Source organism: Geotrypetes seraphini, chromosome 3 (genome assembly GCF_902459505.1).
Source record: "Geotrypetes seraphini chromosome 3, aGeoSer1.1, whole genome shotgun sequence".
In the NCBI taxonomy this organism is placed as follows: Eukaryota; Metazoa; Chordata; class Amphibia; order Gymnophiona; family Dermophiidae; genus Geotrypetes; species Geotrypetes seraphini.
In genome coordinates this window covers 110,266,748-110,286,825 of record NC_047086.1, presented here as the reverse complement: position 1 = coordinate 110,286,825, position 20,078 = coordinate 110,266,748, and the positions used below count along the sequence as shown (strand labels likewise).

The 20,078-nt window shown below is 40.4% G+C and overlaps 1 protein-coding gene across 7 annotated transcripts in view; it reads left to right on the top strand.

Annotated features, from left to right (window-relative positions):
• Positions 1 to 20,078, top strand: part of ITSN2 (intersectin 2) — a 317,097-nt gene that overhangs the window by 38,993 nt on the left and 258,026 nt on the right. For 3 of the 7 annotated variants that reach the window (XM_033939780.1, XM_033939781.1, XM_033939779.1), the window contains exons 3-9: positions 1,502 to 1,546; positions 1,775 to 1,841; positions 10,461 to 10,553; positions 12,111 to 12,174; positions 15,898 to 16,061; positions 16,534 to 16,734; positions 16,971 to 17,067. In XM_033939780.1, the coding sequence (XP_033795671.1) occupies positions 1,502 to 1,546; positions 1,775 to 1,841; positions 10,461 to 10,553; positions 12,111 to 12,174; positions 15,898 to 16,061; positions 16,534 to 16,734; positions 16,971 to 17,067 (731 nt within the window). Of the gene's footprint in view, positions 1 to 1,501; positions 1,547 to 1,774; positions 1,842 to 10,460; positions 10,554 to 12,110; positions 12,175 to 15,897; positions 16,062 to 16,533; positions 16,735 to 16,970; positions 17,068 to 20,078 lie in introns of those variants that run through there. The other 4 variants (XM_033939784.1, XM_033939783.1, XM_033939782.1 and 1 more) reach the window with 2 other exon arrangements.

Sequence of the window (20,078 nt, the reverse complement as noted above, 5' to 3'; positions counted from 1 at the left end):
CCTCTTATTTTACTGCTTCCCCATCTCTGAAGAAATGTAGTTTAAAAAAAAATTACAGGTACTTATTTTGAATCTGGAGAAATGGAGGGTTAAGTGACTTGCCCTGAGTCACAAGGAGCTCCAGTGGGAATCAAACCCAGTTCCCTTGGCTCCCAGGTTACTGCACTTATCGTTACTGCAGACGGATACCCAGGAGTTTATTTGAAAGATCTGAACTTGTCCATTCTAGTGTCTGAGCTGAAGAGCTAGAGTTCCAGAGTTGCTTCTTAACCCAACCTAGCTGTTTGAAAACTGGCAGGAATCCTCAGTCACCATCTGTTAACATACTGCACATTCTGCTTTTTTACATCAGTAAAATAGCTTTTGTAAAAACTTTTTGAATATTTCTTTGGTTTATAAATATAAACCCATCTGTTAGACCTTGGTTACCTTTCAAGCTCATGTTTTATTAGAGCAATGAAATGACTTTCTATCCATTAGTGCCTGCACAAAAGGGAGCATGCTCTTATAAATTTGCTCTTGTGGGATAGTTTGTTGATTGACTGTGCAGGATGTGCTGTGCTGTGCTTTGCTTTGCTTGCATGTTAGGTGCCATTGACTCGCGTTCAAGTTCTAGCGACTTGATGAATTACAGATCAAGAGATTGGCTTTGTGCTAGTCCAGTAAGGTCCTCCAGCGTCATTCCCATCCTATATGCGAACTCCACATCCATCATTCCCATCCTCTATGCGAACTCCAGCGTCATTCCAAATCCTTTATACGAACTCCATAGAACCACTTATAAATCTTTTTGTCAACTCCTGATCAGTATCAGCCAGAAAAATTAAAACATTTCAATTGATCCTTCCCTCTCCCAAAAGGTGTAAAATATAAGCACATATTTAACTTACTACTCAATCTATCTCAACACCAAGACCTAGAACAATCTTCCAACAATTATCAAAACAGAACCTAACTACCTCAGATTTCAAAGAAACTGAGGCTTTTTGAGAACCCATCTCCAACAATACTTAACAAGTACGAAGTCTAACAATTAAGTTCATGAACTTGCCACTGTGCACTTACATTGGCAGCACTATACAAACAGCTTGGTAAGGTCTCATAACCTTGGTATATCAGTGTCTCACAGCTATATTCATGTCAATGTGTGGTGGTGTCTTGCTGAGTGGCATGTTTTTGTGTGCCGTTGTGAGCATGTCTGAGCTTGAATTAGCAGAAAAAACAACAAAGGTGACTAGATGTTCAATCTCGTTTATTGAAAAGAAAGACTCGACACGATTGTGCTTCAGCCCTAACGGGCCTGCCTCAGAAGTCTATAAACATAATACTGTAATGTTAAAAACAAAATAAACAAAAATGCAAATATCAAACTATATTCATAAATTCATATGTTGCTTATTCATTTATGTTTTGGGAGTGTCTTTATATTCATTCAGTTTTTTTGCAACGGCCCTAATGCATATAGTTCAGACATCCAATGTTCCATTATTGTTTTAAATAGGACACTTCTGGATGCTATATTTTCTTTAATCATCGGCATTTGTATGTGAGTAGATCATTTTCTTAGTCACTTTTTTTTCTTTCTGTTTTTTCTTCTTTTCCCACTTTCCACATTTCTGTCCCTTCCTTTATCTTTTCTTTCTTCTTTTCTCTTTCCTTTTCTTTTTTCTCATTTTTTTTATTTTCTCCTTCTCTCCCCCCCTTTTTTTTGTTTTTTTTATCTAGGTTCCCCCCTTTTCAGTTTTAATTTGTATTTATTTTCATTCTACATCAGAATCTAATACAGAAACAAGTCTCGAAGATTGGATATTTTTACTTATATCATCTCGTCAAAATTTCAGGTATTTATTTATTGTACTGAATGGTGGGCATAATTCGTTTTGTTATTAGCATGGACACCAAGCACTTCATTAAAGTTTTTTATTGGCTCTCACACATATAAGACTTCGATTTTGCTTTTTGTATTCTTTTCTTCTTTTTTATCCATTGTCTCTTTGTTGTGGTTTTTAAAAAATTTTTGTTGTTTCATTTTATTCCATTTTAATAAACCATTGTAGTGTGAATTTTTTTTTGTTTTAAGATACTTGTTTTTAATATAATATGTTTCTTTGTATATATGGTGCAACAATAAAGTTTTAGGATTTTATGTAAATGGACATAGGTAATTCATAATGAGATTGTTTCTGTCATAAATTTATTTATTTGCTTACACTTTATTTGCACACAGTTGACACATGTTGAAAAATGTACATTTGTTTGCCTCTACACCATTTTGCTCCTAAAATTTATGCCTGCATGTTTTTAAGGTTTAATTGTGACATTTGTGATATCTTTTATTCCATTAATTCCATGTTAATTTGAATGTCACGGTTTATTTAAATTATTTTCCTTGTTTTTAACCTGTTTTAACTGGATTTATGAATTTAGTTTGATATTCGCATTTTTATTTATTTTGTTTTTAACAATATTATGTTTGTAGACTCCTGAGGCAGGCCCGTTAGGGCTGAAACACGATTGTGTCGCGTCTTTCTTGTCAATAAACGAGACTGAACACCATCCAGTCACCTTCGTTGTTTTTTCTGCTTTGGCAATCTGTCTTAAACTTGGCAAGAGTGGAAATGAAATCGGGGAAATGTTAGTCCAAGTTTATGGGGATAATGCCATGAAGAAAACGGCAGTGTACAAATGGATTAAATGTTTTTCTGAGGGGAGAGAAAGCGTTACTGATGAAGAGAGGTCAGGGCAGCCAGTAATGAGCAAAACTGACGACATTGCAAAAATTTGTTGAATTATGCATCAAAATCGTTGTCTGACTGTGAGAGCATAGCAGATCAAGTAAACATCAATAGAGAAAAAGGAAAATCTTAACTGAAAATATTGGCATACCCTCCCTACTTACCAGATCTGGCCCCCTGTGACTTTTTTCTTTACCCAAAGATAAGGGAAATATTGAAAGGAAGACATTTTGATGACATGGAGTACAACAGCTCTGATGGCCATTTCATAAATAGAGTTCTAAAATTGTTTTGAAGGGTGGACTAGAGGCTGGCATTGGTGCATAGCTTCCCAAGGGAGCATTTTGAAGGTGCCCAAAGTGATAGTTAGCAATGAGGCATGTAGCTCTTTTTTCTAGGATGAGTTCATGAATTTAATTGTCAGACCTCATATGCTTTTCCACAGCAGCCTACATAGCATTTCATCCTTCTAGAAACCACAAGAGCTCTCCTGTCACTGGTAACTACTTCATAGTATTTATTTATTTAATTTTCTATACCATTCTCCCATGGGAGCTCAGAATGGTTTACATGAATTTATTCAGGTACTCAAGTATTTTTCCCTGTCTGTCCCAGCGGGCTCACAATCTGTCTAATGTACCCAGGGCAATGGGGGGGATTAAGTGACTTTCCAAGGGTCACAAGGAGCAGCGTAGGTTTGAACCCACAACCTCAGGGTGCTGAGGCTATAGCTTTAACCACTGTGCCACACACTCCCCACCTTACTTTATACTGCTTGCATTATACACTGCCCCCTCCGAATCCATGATTTCAGCATCCGCGGATTCGGTTATTCGCGATTTTTTTTTCTTTTAGGGGAAGAAAAAAGCTTAATTTTGGACTTTCCCTGCCTCCCTCCTGCCTTCCCCCTGGCATCCCAGCCTTACCTGGTGGTCTAGCGGGCTTTCGGGGCAGGAGCGATCTTCCTACGCTCCTGCCCCATGCAAATCGCCAATATGAAATGGCTGATTTGGTGAGCTGAAGGGTGGTTTAGCAAGGTTTTTTTTTTTGCTTTTTTAAAATAAATAACATCAAATGTCTGCTTGACTCCCCTCTGGTTGAGAATTAATTTTAGCAGTTGGTCCCATTTTTTTCCTTTAAAAAAAAAAAAAGTATGACAATTTTCCCCTAAGGTGCTCACAGGAGAAATCCTGTTATGGTGCCGTCTCCTTTTGTTTGCATAAACATCAGATAATACAAAATAATGCAGATAAACATCAGATAATAAATAGACAGAGAATATAGCCTAGATGCAATTGGTATCAGGGATGAGGTGCTGAACTGGTTTCCTTAGATCCCGCACTTATCAGGTACGTTTTAATTATGAGCTTTCAGACATCTGGAGCAATCCATCCGGTGTGCCACAAGGGTCTCCACTATCTCCATTGCTCTTCAACATCTATATGTCCTCACTGGGCACGCAGCTAACCCAGCTGGGGATAAAACTATTTAGTTATGCAGATGACTTTACGATTATCATCCCATTCGCTAATTCTGTCTCTGAAACTATTCCCAAAGCTTCAGAAGCCATAAACGTGATGGAGCACTGGATGACAAACTTTAGGCTCAAACTTAATTAAGAAAAGACAACTTTCTTCGTTGCTTCGCCACATCCGCTTGACACCAAATCACCACTATGTATCAGTAAACTTAGTTACCCTATCCAGCCCACCATAAAGATATTAGGTGTAACTTTGGATCAATGTCTAACCATGAAAGACCAGGTAGACTCCTTAATCAGAAAGGGATTCTTTACTCTCTGGAAGCTCATAAGAACATAAGAAGTTGCCTCCACTGGGTCAGACCGAGGTCCATCTCGCCCAGTGGTCCGCTCCCGCGGCGGCCTATCAGGTCTGCGACCTGTGAAGTGGTTTCTGACCACTTCTATAACCTACCTCAAGTTCTATCTGTACCCCTCTATCCCTTTATCCTCCAGGAACCTATCCAAACCCTTCTTGAATCCCTGTACAGAGTTCTGGCCTATCACTTCCTCCGGAAGCGCGTTCCATGTGTCTACCACCCTCTGCGTAAAAAAGAATTTTCTAGCATTTGTTCTAAACCTGTCCCCTTTCAATTTCTCCGAGTGACCCCTAGTGCTTGTGGCTCCTCTCAGTTTGAAGAATCTGTCCTTATTTACTCTCTCTATGCCCTTAAGGATTTTGAAGGTTTCTATCATGTCCCCTCTAAGTCTCCTCTTCTCCAGGGAGAACAGCCCCAGCATTTTTAACCTGTCAGCGTATGGAAAATTTTCCATACCTTTTATCAGCTTAGTCGCCCTCCTCTGCACTCCCTCGAGTACTGCCATGTCCTTCTTGAGGTACGGCGACCAGTATTGAACACAGTACTCCAGGTGCGGGCGCACCATTGCGCGATACAGCGGCATGATGACTTCCTTCGTCCGGGTTGTGATACCCTTTTTGATGATGCCCAGCATTCTGTTTGCTTTCTTTGAGGCTGTCGCACATTGCGCCGATGGTTTCAGTGATGAGTCGACCATCACCCCCAGGTCCCTTTCCAGGTTACTCACCCCTAGCAGTGTTCCCCCCCATTTTGTAGTTGAACATCGGGTTCTTTTTCCCTACATGCATGACCTTGCATTTCTCTACGTTAAAACTCATTTGCCACTTTTTTGCCCAGTCTTCCAGTCTCGTTAGGTCCCTTTGTAGGTCTTCACAGTCTTCCGTGTTTCTAACCCTGCTGCAGAGTTTGGTGTCATCAGCAAATTTGATAACCTCACATTTTGTCCCCGTCTCCAGATCGTTAATAAATATATTGAATAGTAGAGGTCCCAGCACCGACCCCTGCGGAACTCCGCTCGTGACCCATTGCCAATCTGAGTATTGGCCCTTGACTCCAACCCTCTGTTTCCTGCCCACTAGCCAGTGTTTGATCCATCGGTAGATATCCTCTTGCACCCCGTGGTTCCACAGTTTTTTAAGTAGCCGTTCGTGAGGTACCTTGTCGAAGGCTTTTTGGAAGTCAAGGTAAATGATGTCTATGGATTCACCCTTATCCTTCTGACTGTTTATTCCCTCAAAGAAGTACAGCAAGTTCGTGAGGCATGACCTTCCCTTGCAGAAGCCATGCTAGCTCGCCTTCAGTTGTCCATTGTTTTCTATGTGTTCGCAGATTGTGTCCTTTACCATTGCTTCCATCATCTTTCCAGGAACCAAGGTCAAGCTCACAGGCCTGTAGTTTCCCGGGTCACCCCTTGATCCCTTCTTAAAGATGGGTGTGACATTTGCTATTTTCCACTCCTCTGGGATCTCCCCAGTTTTTAGGGAGAGGTTACATATTTGTCGAAGTGTCTCTGCTATTTCGTTTCTCAGTTCTTTTAGTACCCTTGGGTGGATGCCGTCCGGGCCTGGTGATTTGTCGCTCTTTAGTCTGTCTATCTGTCTGAGGACATCCTCTTTGCTTACCTCTAGTTGTACCAGCCTTTCGTCGTGTTCTCCGTTTATAATCACCTCGGGTTCTGGGATATTGGATGTGTCCTCTCTGGTGAAGACCGACGAGAAGAATTTGTTTAACCTTTCAGCTATCTCTTTTTCCTCCTTTATCACTCCTTTCCTATCTCCGTCGTCCAGTGGTCCCACTTCCTCTCTGGCTGGTTGTTTCCCTTTCACATACCTGAAGAAGGGTTTGAAGTTTCAGATCCATTAAAGCTTATTTCGATACATCGGCATTCAGAACCCTAGTCCATTCCCTCGTACTAAGTCTACTTGACTACTGTAACATCGCCTATTTAGCAATTTCCCAAAAGAATATGCAATGTTTACAATTGATGCAAAATGCAGCAGTTAGACTGATCTTTGGGCTAAAGAAATTTGACCATGTGACACCCTACTACCGGCAGCTGCATTGGCTGCCAATGGAGGCACGCGTAAAGTTTAAATTTGCCTGCTTCTGCTTTAAAGCACTACACGGACTTGCCTCTAAATACATAACTGACCTTTTCTTCTTCTCAGCCAACAGACACAAGAGAAGCTCACATTTCAATTCATTTCCCCCCCCCAGTGAGAGGTTGTAAACTGAAAAAACACCATGAACACCTTCTCTCACACCAAGCAGCATCATGGGGTAAAGACCTAGAACAATTGCTTTCGCCCACTACTTATGAGGAATTTAGGAAACGTCTAAAAATACACTTGTTCCTAAAGCATCTAGACAACTGATCCTCTCTTTTCTCTCCCCTCTATAGCGATTAACTTATCCTATTGATCACTCTCTCCTCAACAATGAATTTCCTGTCCTATTAATTCTCTTTTTTTCCTCCCCTCTTAAAGTCAATCAATTTGTTACCTTTGCTTAATCTTCTGTAAACTGCATAGAACTTCACGGTATTGCGGTATATAAGCTGTTATTATTATTATTATATACACTAAATAGAATACTTCACCATGTCTGGCACGCCCCCTTCCAATACTGACCGGGAATCTGATCGATCAAGGGAAGGGACCCAGTCTCACGGTAGTCCCGAGGCCGCAGCAAGATTCAAAATCCAGTCTGTGACTCTCAGTCTTTTATAGCACAGAAAGTGCTGAATTTCTCACACACACAGACACTGCTGTTTCTGCAGTAACAACAGGTGTCCCCCTTATCTCCTAACTCTCACAGATGGAATGAGCTCAGGCCCTTGCTAATTACAGTACCATGAGCAACCTTCCTCGTCCCTTCCTGGTAAGACATGAAACAGTATAAGAGATATGATACAAGTTGATAAACAACTTGCTCTCACGAAAGTAAGCTGTAAGGCTGCTAATTGTCTGGCACAGATGTCAAGCAAGGATTGCAGCTGAAAAAGCAAGCAGACATGAAGATTCACACCTAATAGCCAAAGTGACCACATATCCACCCTGGCCAACCATGGCATAACACTTTCTAAAAATATTCAGTCCTTTGGCTGGCCTGAAAACTCCTAGAGGGGTGCCCCCATTTTTTCCATTCTGGGATTCATTACTGCATTAAAATTTCCCAGCACTACTAAGCGTAAATTTCACATCAATCTTCTAGAACTCGGGGTGATTTATTATGCTCTCAAAGCTTTCCAGCATCTTCTCGACATTCAAGTCCTCCTGCTTTGTACGGACAACCAAGTAGCAATGTACTACATAAACAAGCAAGGAGGCATGGGATCTCTCCTGCTTTGTCAAGAGGCCCAGAAGATCTGGTTTTGGGCAACTGCTCACAACATATTCCTGAAAGCAGTCTACATTCAGGGGGAGCAGAATTCTTCAGCCTCACGAGTGGACACTCAACTCTGCAATTCTTCATCTCATCTTTGCTCAATGGGGCACTTCTCGAATAGACTTGTTCGCATCTCCCCACAACCACAAGTTGCCCCAGTTCTGTTACAGACTTTATTCGCCTCACCACCTGGAGACGGATGCATTCCTCTTGGATTGGACTCAAATGTTTCAATGTGCCAGTGTATCTCAAACTGTGTGCCTCCTGAGATTCCAAGTGTGCCACAGCACACTGAGGAGGAAGAGAGGCACCTGCCAGCTGACTTCCCTACACAGTACAACACTAGGGCTGCCTGATTCGCTGAAGGCCTGCATGTTTCCCCCTTCTGTCTTGCATCCTACGGCTTCCCCCTTTAAAGCTAAACACAAGGCCACAAGCTCCTATACTAAAATATGGAGTCCGGTTAACTCCTATTGCAACACAGGCTGACGACATTCAGCTCATGTGTGGAAACATGATTGTCATCATTTAAATCTGGCTCATTCTTTATGGCTCATTCCCAATGTTTGCATGAGTCTCCGGTGTCTCTCTGTGCTTTGGATATTACATGTACTTTTGGCTGCGTGTTGTGCTGCTACTCCCCTCTTTCTAGATAGGCATGGGTCTGCCTGCTGTATCACATTATGTAGATAATTTCTTGTGACTCATTGCATTGGTGCAGCGTGCATGTTTCTTGCCTTGTTAACATTTATTGTACTTAATATACCAAACTCAATAAAATTTCTTGAACTTAAAAAAAAGCTAATTACAGCAGCCTGCAGAGGATCGCTGGTAGATAAAATGATTTTATTTTCAATATAGTGATTGAAATGTGTCAGTTTTGAGAATTTATATCTGCTGTGTATATTGTGTATATATGAATGGAAAAAATAGCATTACAATTAGTAAAGGGGGCGGGATCTGGGGCACAGCTTGGGAGGTCAGTGGTTTTGGAACTTAGCTTGAAGTAGTTGAGAAACACTGCTGTAGGCAATCTGACAGTTTGATATTGCTTGGGTTAAATTCATCTGAATTACATCTCTCTCAGCCTGTCTGTAATATTATAGACGCCTCCAGGAGACCAGCCATTCAATAATGTCTTCTTCATCATCATCATCATGATCCAACTTCCTTGACAGTTGAACTAGTGTTGGATTACCTACTTCATCTCTCTGACTTGGGACTCAAATCTACAGCTATTAGATTCCATCTTAGTGCTATTACAGCTTTCCACCTCACAGTCGAGGGTAAACCTCTTACTAATCATCCTTTGGTCTCCAGATTCATGAAAGGTCTTTTCAGTGTAAAACCACTTCTCAAACCTGGGACCTTAAAGCCTCCATTTGAACCAATGGCTACAGCTCATCTCAAGTTTCTTACCTAGAAAGTTGTTTTTCTCATATCACTCACTTCAGCAAGGAGAGTCAAAGAGCTTCAGGCATTAGTGGCAGATCCATATTTCACAGTTTTTCACCATGACAAAATGGTTCTTCGCACGCATCTAAAGTTTCTGCTGAAAGTTGTCACTGAATTTTATCTCAATCAGTCAATTGTGCTTCCTGTTTTTTCTCCTAAGCCTCATTCTCATGCAGGAGAAATGGTGCTTCACACTCTGGACTCTAAGCATGCTTTGGCCTATTACATCGACAGAACAAAGCCACAACGGAATGCACTGTTTCCATCCGGAAATGTGGAACCCATAGGAAGGCGTTCACTGCCTTCAGGTCCAGAATAGGCCTGCAATCTTCAGAGTCTTTCTGTGGCACAATGAAGTATATTGAGTATCTCCCGGAGCCCAAGACTCTGCTTGGAACGGGCTCTATGGCCGGCAGATCCAGCAACCTGCACACTGTGATTCGCACCTTGTTGGCTTTGTCCGGGTTTCCCACCGGCGAAGACAGGAAGGAGTCCAGTGGATGACTGAAAAACTGCAGTCGAAGGCCCTCCCTGAGCACCTCGAGGACCCACTGGTCTGAGGTTATCTTCCGTCATTCCGGAAGGAAGGCCGAAAGCCACCCCCCTGATCTGGGGGGGGAACCACCAGAGACCTATGGTGAAGCTTCCAGAGGCTATTTACAAGAAAGAAGATTAGCAGAGGTGAGTAACCTAATCTTTTGGGGTTTCCCTTCATGACTTTTGGGAAAAGAGAGCAAACTTTGACTGTCTTATTCTACTGGATGTGATTTGAGTTTTAAAAAATACCAGCCAGAAGAGGAATGGTCACTAGTAAGTACAGTATGTGGTTCTTAATTGCTAGCTTTATTTTTGACCAGTCTATGCTTGTATCTATTAACCTTATTTGAAAAAGAAAAAAATGAATCTTGGTATTAGTTCCTTGAGCCTTATGGATGAAAATTGCATACTTTATATTTGGTTTTGTTTAACAGTTTTCTGTGAGTTTAATATACAAATATGTAGATCACTTTTTATTATACAGTGATAATTTCTAACATATTCTAGGCGGCCTAAATATGTGGGCCATTACCACAGAAGAACGGAGTAAGCATGACAAGCAGTTTGAAAGCCTGAATCCTGTAGGAGGGTATATTACAGGTGAGTTTTGTTTTCTGTTCTTTGAGTTTCATATATATAAACTTACAGCCTCAAAATATAGTAATTTGCGAAGTTTTGATCGAGTCTTGAGAATATTACTAAGGACTAAGGAGGTCTGTATTAAAGAACTGGATTGTATCTTTGGGGGAGCTATAGAATTTGTTAAAGAGGAGGGTGGGGATTAGGCGGGGGAAGCTGGGATTAAATTTATATACTGTTTGGGTTCTTTATTGAAATAAAGACGGGTGCATTAAAAAAATCACATACATCTTCTGTGCTGTTATATGATCTGATCTTTATATATGTATTACAATTATCAGTTAAAAAAATAAAAAGATGACCATGCCCAAAATAAAATTGTATTCTTTGTATAATCCCCTCTTTATTCCCAAAGTTTTCTGTAGTCAAATAGACATGTTGCTTTCTAAATTCCTTTGGAATTATCAAACACAAAAAATAGCACTCACTACTCTTTAAGAATTCTAAATACCTTATAAGACTGATTTTTGCTTTTCCTGAATCTGTATGTCTATCATCAGAAAATTAAAGGGGTTGGACCCAATTTGGGATTGAGTAAAATTGAAGATGCTGGGGTAACTTTTATTTGCTAAGAGAGTATTCTGGAGTGGGAGTTGCTGGTGGAGGAACATGAGTTGTGAAAGGGAGAGAGAAATTTCTCTTCTGGCATTTTATCAAACATAGGAGAAGCTGACACCACAATTTGGAATCAGGTGGAAACTCCTACTTTTAGAGGAGGTTTGTTTTTTTTCAATAGAGATTTGTATATAGGATGATATAGTTAATTATTTTAGTGCACGATATGATGGAAAATATGAGAATTTGGGAACCCTATGAGCAATGAAGGAAAGTGAATGTATGTTGTATGTAGACCAGATGGTTGAAAGTCATTTAATTTTATGAATGTTTGCTTCTTGGAAACCAATTAGAACTTAGGTGATATACAAATTTTTTAAATTTATATGTAATTTGCAATGGTTTTTGGGAGGATAAGGGCTGTAGCCTATTCTGTTGTGTCTCTTTTGGGTTCTAATTTTTTTGTATTTTGATGTTGTAAATTGTGTAAAATTTAATGATTAGTATTATATCAAGCTGAAGTAATAAGAGATTTTCTCTTAATGAAAGGACCCAAAGGGTCGTGGACAAATGGAATGCGCTCCCGGAGGAAGTGATCCGGCAGAGTACAGTACAGGGATTCAAACAGGGATTGGACAGATTCCTGAGGGAAAAGGGGATCGTGGGGTACTGAGGGAGGTGCTGGGGTGTTGCATAAGTATAGACAGCTCACCAGGTCGTGCAGGTGCAAGGCCGGAGGGTTAGGACATTGATGGGAAGATAGGACTTCGATGAGAAACCTAGGGGGCAAGGGGGCCCCTTCTGGTGATTAAGGCAGGTCATGACCTGTTGGGCCGCCGCGGGGGCGGACTGCTGGGCGGGATGGACCTCTGGTCTGACCCGGCAGAGGCACTGCTTATGTTCTTATGTTCTTATAATTTGAAAAAAACAGTTGAATTAATTTTATCTCTGTTCTCTTTTTAGGAGATCAGGCTCGCACCTTCTTTTTACAGTCAGGTCTGCCAGCCCCAGTCCTAGCTGAGATATGGTAAAGTACTTTTTTCAAACAGTCCATAATTTCCTGTACTAGTTTATTTTGTTCTGTTTTTTGTTTTTTTATTTGTAATTCTTTTAAACCAGTGATACCTATATTTTCATATTTTTTTCAAGAATAAGACAGATTGATTAAAATGCTGCTTTGAGAGCCAGCTTGATAGCTGAGTGTCAGTGCTACTGAAAGAAAGACCTGGGTCAGCTCAGAGTCAGAATTGCTATGATGCTTACTAGTCAGATGGGCCCATGATAGAAGGGTTCCAGAAACAGAGAGGATGCATGGCTCCTGACTGAGAACATTTGCTACATTAACTGGATTAAACGAGTTGAGGGGGATATAAAATAAAGTGAAAATATCTCCAGATTATAAATATAATTAATTAAATATAAATATAATTGTTATATTATAATTGCAGATAAAGGCTTATGGCACTGGGTTCCAGTTCTAGTTCTGATTGAGCTGGAAGCTGAAAAACAACAGAAGAAACCTGCCAGTGCTCTGTTTTGTATTTAATTAAAAGGATGAAACTTGGTCTTATATACTATCTTGACTATGAATTGTATTTGTATTTCTCAAGGTGTGGTTATAGTTGTTCAAGTATAATAAGTCCCTGCTCCCCCAAAAGCTTAAAGTCTAGATGAACTCTGTATGCTTATTTTGTCCTCTCAAAAATGCCTTATGTATAGCAAAGCTCACACATAAAGTGCAAATGTAGTGTAACCATTTGAAAAATAACTTGGGAGAAATATTTAAAGATGAGAGGGGTGTGAAATGAGTATAAAATGATATCCCCTGCTCTCCTCTGAGGTAAATATTCAGCCAGCGGCAGTGAGTGTTTTGCTGACTATTGTCTGCATTATTCCCGAATATTCAATGCCAGCCCTCATGCAGCAGAACCCTTGCACAGCTTCTATCCCTCCCTTCCTCCCATGCAGCAGAACTCTTGAGCAAGCATCTTTCTATCTCTTCCTCCCTCCCATCCCCCCGCGCAGCCGAACCCCCCGCTGACCCTACCATCTTTCCAACTGTCCCTCCTACCCTGCCGATCCTCCCACCGCAGAGACCGACATACCTCCCTCCTAAAAGCAGCGTTGGCAGCCCTCTAAACAGGCTGCTTCATGGCCTTCTCCCACCGGGGCCTTCCCTGTTCTGCATTGCTAATGACAACAGTGATGCGGCAGACGGAATCGCTGGCAGAAGAAGACCGCGAACAGCCTGTTTAGAGTACTGCCAATGCTGCTGTTAGGAAGGAAGTATGTTGGTCTCTGTGGTGGGAGGGTCAGCAGAGTTCGGATGGGAGGGAGAGATCGAAAGATGGGAGGGTCAGTGAGGTTCGGCTGTGTGGCGGGGGGGGGGGGGGAAGCGCTGTTGCTGGTGAATCCAGGGACATTTGAGGTCGATTTATCTAGGGCTTATTTTTGGGGTAGGTCTTATTTTCAGGGAAACACGGTATCAAGTAGTATATGTAGAAATATTTACAGTATATACGTATAAATAGAATATCTGTATAAAGGTGAGGAAGTATAATGAACTACACCCACAAAGGGAATCTGTATAAGTTCTTCAATCTCACAAAATAGTAACTACCTGCTCCTTATTTACTGAACAGGGTTGCAACCTTGATAGGTACTGCTCTTTCTACCCACAGGTTGAAAAAGCTCTTCTAGATTCAGTATGGTTAAAAAATATCATACCTCCAAAGCTGTTGCTGCTCCCGTTACAGCTTCTGCATCAGCACAGATTGATTGCTTGATCCACATTGAGGGACTGGTTTCATGTACAAGTTGCATGAAAGAAGTACAAGAACTAAGAGACAAGGTGGCAAGATAAGGGACATCTGTGAAAATCAGAAATCCATCCCAGATATGAATTTTGATGCATCAAGGATCTCCAGCAAAGGGGATGGAAACATTGGGCTAAAAGAGGACAGCTGGACACAAATCACCAGATCCTGCAAAGTGAACCTCACTACTCCATCTTCTGTTGAATTGAAGAACTGATATAATATCTCAAGAACAGGAAAAAAAACAGAGCTAAAAAATCTCAAAACTGATGGAGCAGTAGCCAATAAGAGACAAAAGGTAATGGTGGTTGGCGATTCCCTTCTGAGAGGTACAGAGACACCCATCTGCCAACCGTACATGATGTCAAGAAAGGTGTTCTGCATGCCTGGTGCAAAGATTCAAGATGTAATGGAACATTTGCTGAGACTCATCAAGCCTAAGGACCATTATCCTATGCTACTTATCCATGTTGGCACAAATGATACTGCTAGGCATCCCACTGAATGTATCAAAAGCAAGTTCTTGGCCCTGGGACAAAGGGTAAAGTAATTAGGTGCGCAGTTGGTGTTCCCATTGATCCTTCCTATCTTAGGTCAAGGACAAATGAGAGAGACTTGCATCATGGAGTTGAATGCTTGGCTGCGTGGTTGGTGTGATGTGAGTGCTTTGGATTTTTAGACCAAGGAATGATTTTCCTAGACCTGCTCAGCAGAGATGATATCCATCTATCCAATAGGGGATGAAGTATCTTCAGTAACAGAATGGCTATTTTACTGAAGAGGGCTTTAAACTAAATTTACTGGGGATGGCTATAAAATGCCCCAAGATAATTAATAACTCTCAGGAATGTAAGATATCAAATACTGTTATTGAAATGAGACAAAAGGGTGATAGCTGGAAAGCTTTGTATACCAATGCCCATAATATGGGAAATAAAATTCCAGATCTAGGGGCTCTAATAGTAGAAGCTGAATTGGATTTAGTGGTGGTCATGGAGATCTGGTTCACAGAGAATCATGATTTGGATGTGGTTATACCTGGCAATAATCTATTCAGGAAGGATAGGGTAATTAAAAAGGGTGGGGGAGTGACATTATATGTTAAGAATAATATTAAAGTGACAGAATTAAAAGACAAGGGTAAAGAAGAAGCAGCACTGTGGGTTAATTTGGAAAAAAACTGATGCTCTAACATGGCTTCCCAATGCATTAAAAAAAGGTGATCACTTTTAGCGTTTAAAAAAAAACAACTGGTCAAGACTAGTTTCTTACCTGTTTAGCCCGTAATCTGAATCCAGTTCTCTTTCAGCATGGCCTCTTCTTCCCCACTGCTAGAATTCTTTGATGCCTTATGAAGCATTTCATTTTCACAGCTGCTCCTCAATCTTGCCACCTCCTCTTTCGATTCTTTTATGAGGGATTCAAGCTGAAGACATCTGGCACATGGAACCAGCCTCTCTTTGTGCATAATAGGCAGAAACTATAACTGGGGCAACAGCTTTGGTGGCATAATGTTTTCCAGTCACCACTTGTACCTTTTCCAGTTTACAGCAGGTAAAGATACAGTACTCCAATGTAGTTTTCTTCCCTTTAGCAGTTCCTTACTCAGCACCTCTTCAGGACTGACCACCAAAGTATTAATGATGATAATTTTTAATTTCAGTTAATATTTGCATATTAATTGTAAACATAAATTGTGATTTATCAACAGCATCAGTTTCTCTATAAATATTTCTATTTAAGGATATGATATAGATACTGTAGCAACCATGTTCACCATATTCTTAAGGAGACAAGCAATCCAGCTGAATGGCTTTTTTTTTTGTTGTTGTTAAGAAAAGGTTTTACCAGATACTTTTATTGGCATTTTTATTGCTCTATGATTTCTCCTTCACTCCATGCATAAAATAAACCCTTTTTTCCTCCCCTCCAAGGGCCCTTTCAGATTTGAACAAGGATGGGAAGATGGATCAGCTAGAATTCTCCATAGCTATGAAACTGATAAAATTAAAGCTCCAGGGCACGCTCCTTCCTTTGGTGCTCCCTCCTGTGATGAAGCAATCCCCGATTCTCTCCCCCTTAACTTCTGCTCGCTACGGTACTTATAACAAATTTTGAAAAAGTTGTAATACGAACTTGCATAGCATGCTGATATAAATACAGAACCTTTAACCAATAGTTCACTGGATTATATATGGTTCATATTAAGAATGATTGAAAGTGTTTCTTTGTGGTCTGCATAATATGAGCTCTCTGTTGAAAATAATAAAGCTGCTTGGAAAATATTAATTTCCTTGTTTGATATATTCAGGTAAGATTACTGACGTATGCTTCCAAAATGTATCTTGTATACAGACTGTTTGCATGATTGGGAAGGAGTGTTTATCTTTAAAGATCACTTGTGAAATTGTACATGAAATTAGTTTTGGGGATATTTTGTATTTTACCCTATGGTTTCTAATGCATTTTACCCTATGGTTTCTAATGTTCTTGCATGTTTGTGCATCTTATAATTAGGATAAAACTATGATAAGACAATGTAAAAAAGTATATTTTAATATTCCATTTAGGAATGGGAAGTATGCCAAATTTGTCTATCCCACCATCCATGCCTACAGTATTACCCTTAGTACCCACCAGCTCTCTGACTTCAGTGACTTCCTTTCCTCCCTTGGTTATGTCTGGTCCTCTGGTGCCTTCTGTTAGTTCATCATCATTGCAAAATGGGACATCCAGTCTCTTCCAGCCTTTATCTGTGCCTTTGTCTTCAAGTAAGTACATAAAGACTCTATGCTATAACAGTAAAAATACAAGAAACTAGTCTTATCTAATAAGAAGCTAGTGTGCTTTGAGATGATTTGTATACATAAATTTGAACATTTCATCCACTTTCAAAAATAGTTTTGTATCAACGTCAGCAACCACATCTCTTTAAGTCAGATGAGACTATACTTAAATATTGCTGTAGATTAAGTTGGCACTCACTTGTATTAAATCTTTATTTCAGCACTGCCTCATTCTACTTCTTTTACTCTCCTTCCTGGAGGATATGGTGGCACCACTATGCAGAAGGCACAGTCGTTGATTGATTTGGGTTCCAGCAGGTAAGCAATAATATTGAAATTTAAAATTCATGGGGGTCTGGTGGGAAAGTGCCATTGCTGTGCACTGCCATGGGGAGGATCTGGTTTAATTCCTAGGTTAAATCTTCTGTTTCTCAGACCAACCAGGGATGGGATAACAGAGATCTGTGAGTACAGGCTTGTGGCATGATGTCTGGGCCAGGGCTGGGATAGGATATAAAATGTGGAGGAAATGCCCAAGTAATTGTGAACAAAGGCCCTATGGTGCTGGCTCCCAGCCTTGATTCCATTTGTAGTGAACTTCCCCTCCCCCCTGAAAAAATGATTTTCAAGTATCTGACATTTAAGAGTTAAGAAAGTTTATTTGCTAGGCAGATACAGAATGAGTTTATTTGAGAGCATGGCCCTTCTTCACAATTAGAGAACTAGGGGCGGCATTTGTTTCTTAAAATCAAACAAACTAACATGATTGCTAAAACATCAGTTTCTACCTGACAAAGACACAGCGAGACCCAGAAACCTGCAACAAGCATAACTGCATGAAGTTGGCATTAAAGGATTGCTGGGAGAATTCTGGAGCTATAGTGATTTCTGATAGTGAGGCTGTGGCTGCAGGGCTCTTGACTTCAGATGTTTGGTCTGAGAACGTTTAGAATTTTCTATGCTTAAAAGTAAAATTTGCCCTTCTCAATTCAAAGAGCATTAAAATGTTGGTGGTTCTGCTTGCATCCACTTTTGCAAATTGCATTTTCTCTCACAACAGATAATCTTGTACTTTTACCTGATACCAGAATAATTTGTATGGGTGAATGCAGTATTCTTTGGCCAATAATGGTAGATAAATAACCAAACAATCTTTTCCCCAAAATATTTATTGGTAGACCACATCATATTGCATGTAAAAAAGTTATATTTAAACCCTGGCATTTTACCCAAGAGTTGAGGATTAATTTGCTCGTATAAAGTGCTTGCTTCTGTGCAGCATAATCCCAAAGCAAGATTCTAAACTGCTTATTTCTAGGATAGAATCTATTTTGCTACTTGGGATCTAGCTAGGTATTTGGGACATGGGTTGGCCACTGTTGGAAACAGGATACTGGGCTTGATGGACCTTCAGTCTGTCCCTGTATGGCAGTTACTGGGATACCTGCAACAATATGTGAAAAATCAACAGTCAGTGAAGCATCTCTCAAAGAGTTCAGAAGAGTCAACCTCCCCTCCCCCCCCCAGCTATTTGGTTCAGCCTAGAATGTAGGTCAGACATAGATAATCTATCATTAGAAGGGGATTTAAACCAAGTCTTGAAATGTTTACTGTACTGTTACCTAAGACTATCATTATGGAAAGAGTGTGCCAATTAATGGTATGCAAACAAATCAGTAAGGCAAGTAAAAGAGCTTCTGAGGACATCAGCAAAACTCACGAGTCTCCCAAATAGTCATCATATGTTCTAATCAAGTAAAGTCTCCCCTCTCCAATGTAAGAAAGATGTCAATATCTGGAAGATATTTTAAATTCCTCCTTATGGGAAACAAGTGAACTATTTGGATTTTGGTTCCAAAATGTAGTTGTATATTCTTCCAGACAGCCCTCAAAGGATTCAGTATTATATTGGATTTAGGATGTTATGGAAGTGATTGCCTTGAGATGTAGAACAAAGATATAGAACCCCAAAGGACCATCATTAAATACTTTTTAAATGTAATCTGTGGAATTTAAAATTTAAGGGCTCCTTTTATCAAGCCGCGCTAGCGGTTTAACGCACGTAATAGCGCGCATTAAACCGCCAGCCGCACTAACCGCTATCGCCTCCTCTTGAGCAGGCGGTTCTTTTTTGGCCAGCGCAGGGGTTAGCGCGTGATGAAAAGTCATGCGCGTTAACCCCGCTAGCACGGCTTGATAAAATGAGCCCTAAGTTTAGGAAATTTTATTAGCCAAATATGTTTCCTGGTCACATTTTTAAAAGTTTCTACTTTTGCCTGCATTATCTGGTTATCGTTAACAAGAACAGTGTTAATTTCTTGAATCTTTTCAATGCTCTCTGCAAATGCCAAACTGTTTAAGATTTTCAACCTTGGAATTTAATGATGTATATTCCACAGAGTTCTGTGCTTTCATGGACAGCATATTAAGCTAACCAGATAGGGTTGCAAGAAACTCCCATATATTTTTCAGTGAGATAGTTTTTGTTTTCAGCAAACATTCTTATGAAATCTACACAGAGAGCTTACACAGAGTCCAGAATCACTGATTTCCTCCACTCTCCTTGATGTTTCTGTAAATGTGCTGTCACCTTTGGCTCTCCGGAGGGCTCAACAGGCATGACAAGCAGCCTATCCACCATACTAGCACCACCAACAGTCTCATTGGCCTGCGCTACTAGATCATGTCAGCTAGATAATGACAAGGGTGTACAACTGTCATTTTATAAATCACAAACAATACAGAACAAAGATCAACAAAACTCCCATCTCCTAACCCTTCACAAACATGTCCTCCATTACCAGGAAAACTGAACAGCCAAATTACCACAGAATGCTACACAGAGAATTCATGCTAACAGAATACCTTGGTCACACACACACAACACATATGCTAAATATATAATAGCTGACCAAAAATGATAAACATAAATTAAACCAAAATCCCCAAAAGCCACACCTTGCATATAGTACAACATCAAAGAAATAGGGATACATTTCCTCCTATACTGTGCACAATGTAAAGATCACACAAGCCAGGAATGGTGTTAAGGGAGTGTGTAACTAGGGCAACTGCCCCCTGAACAGAGAGCCCCTAAACCTGCTGGAAGCTGAAAAATGTCCCCTCCCAAATTTATGCCCTGGACTTCAGCCATGTCTTACACTAGCTCTGGCAGAATACACATTTCAAATCTGATATATTCTAAACAGAAAGTAGAAAATAAAATTATTTTTTCTCCCTGGTGCAAAGGTTGCGGACCTCACACAACACCTACATAAGATTTTAGACAGTGCTGGGGAGGAACCTTCTGTCTTAGTACATGTAGATAC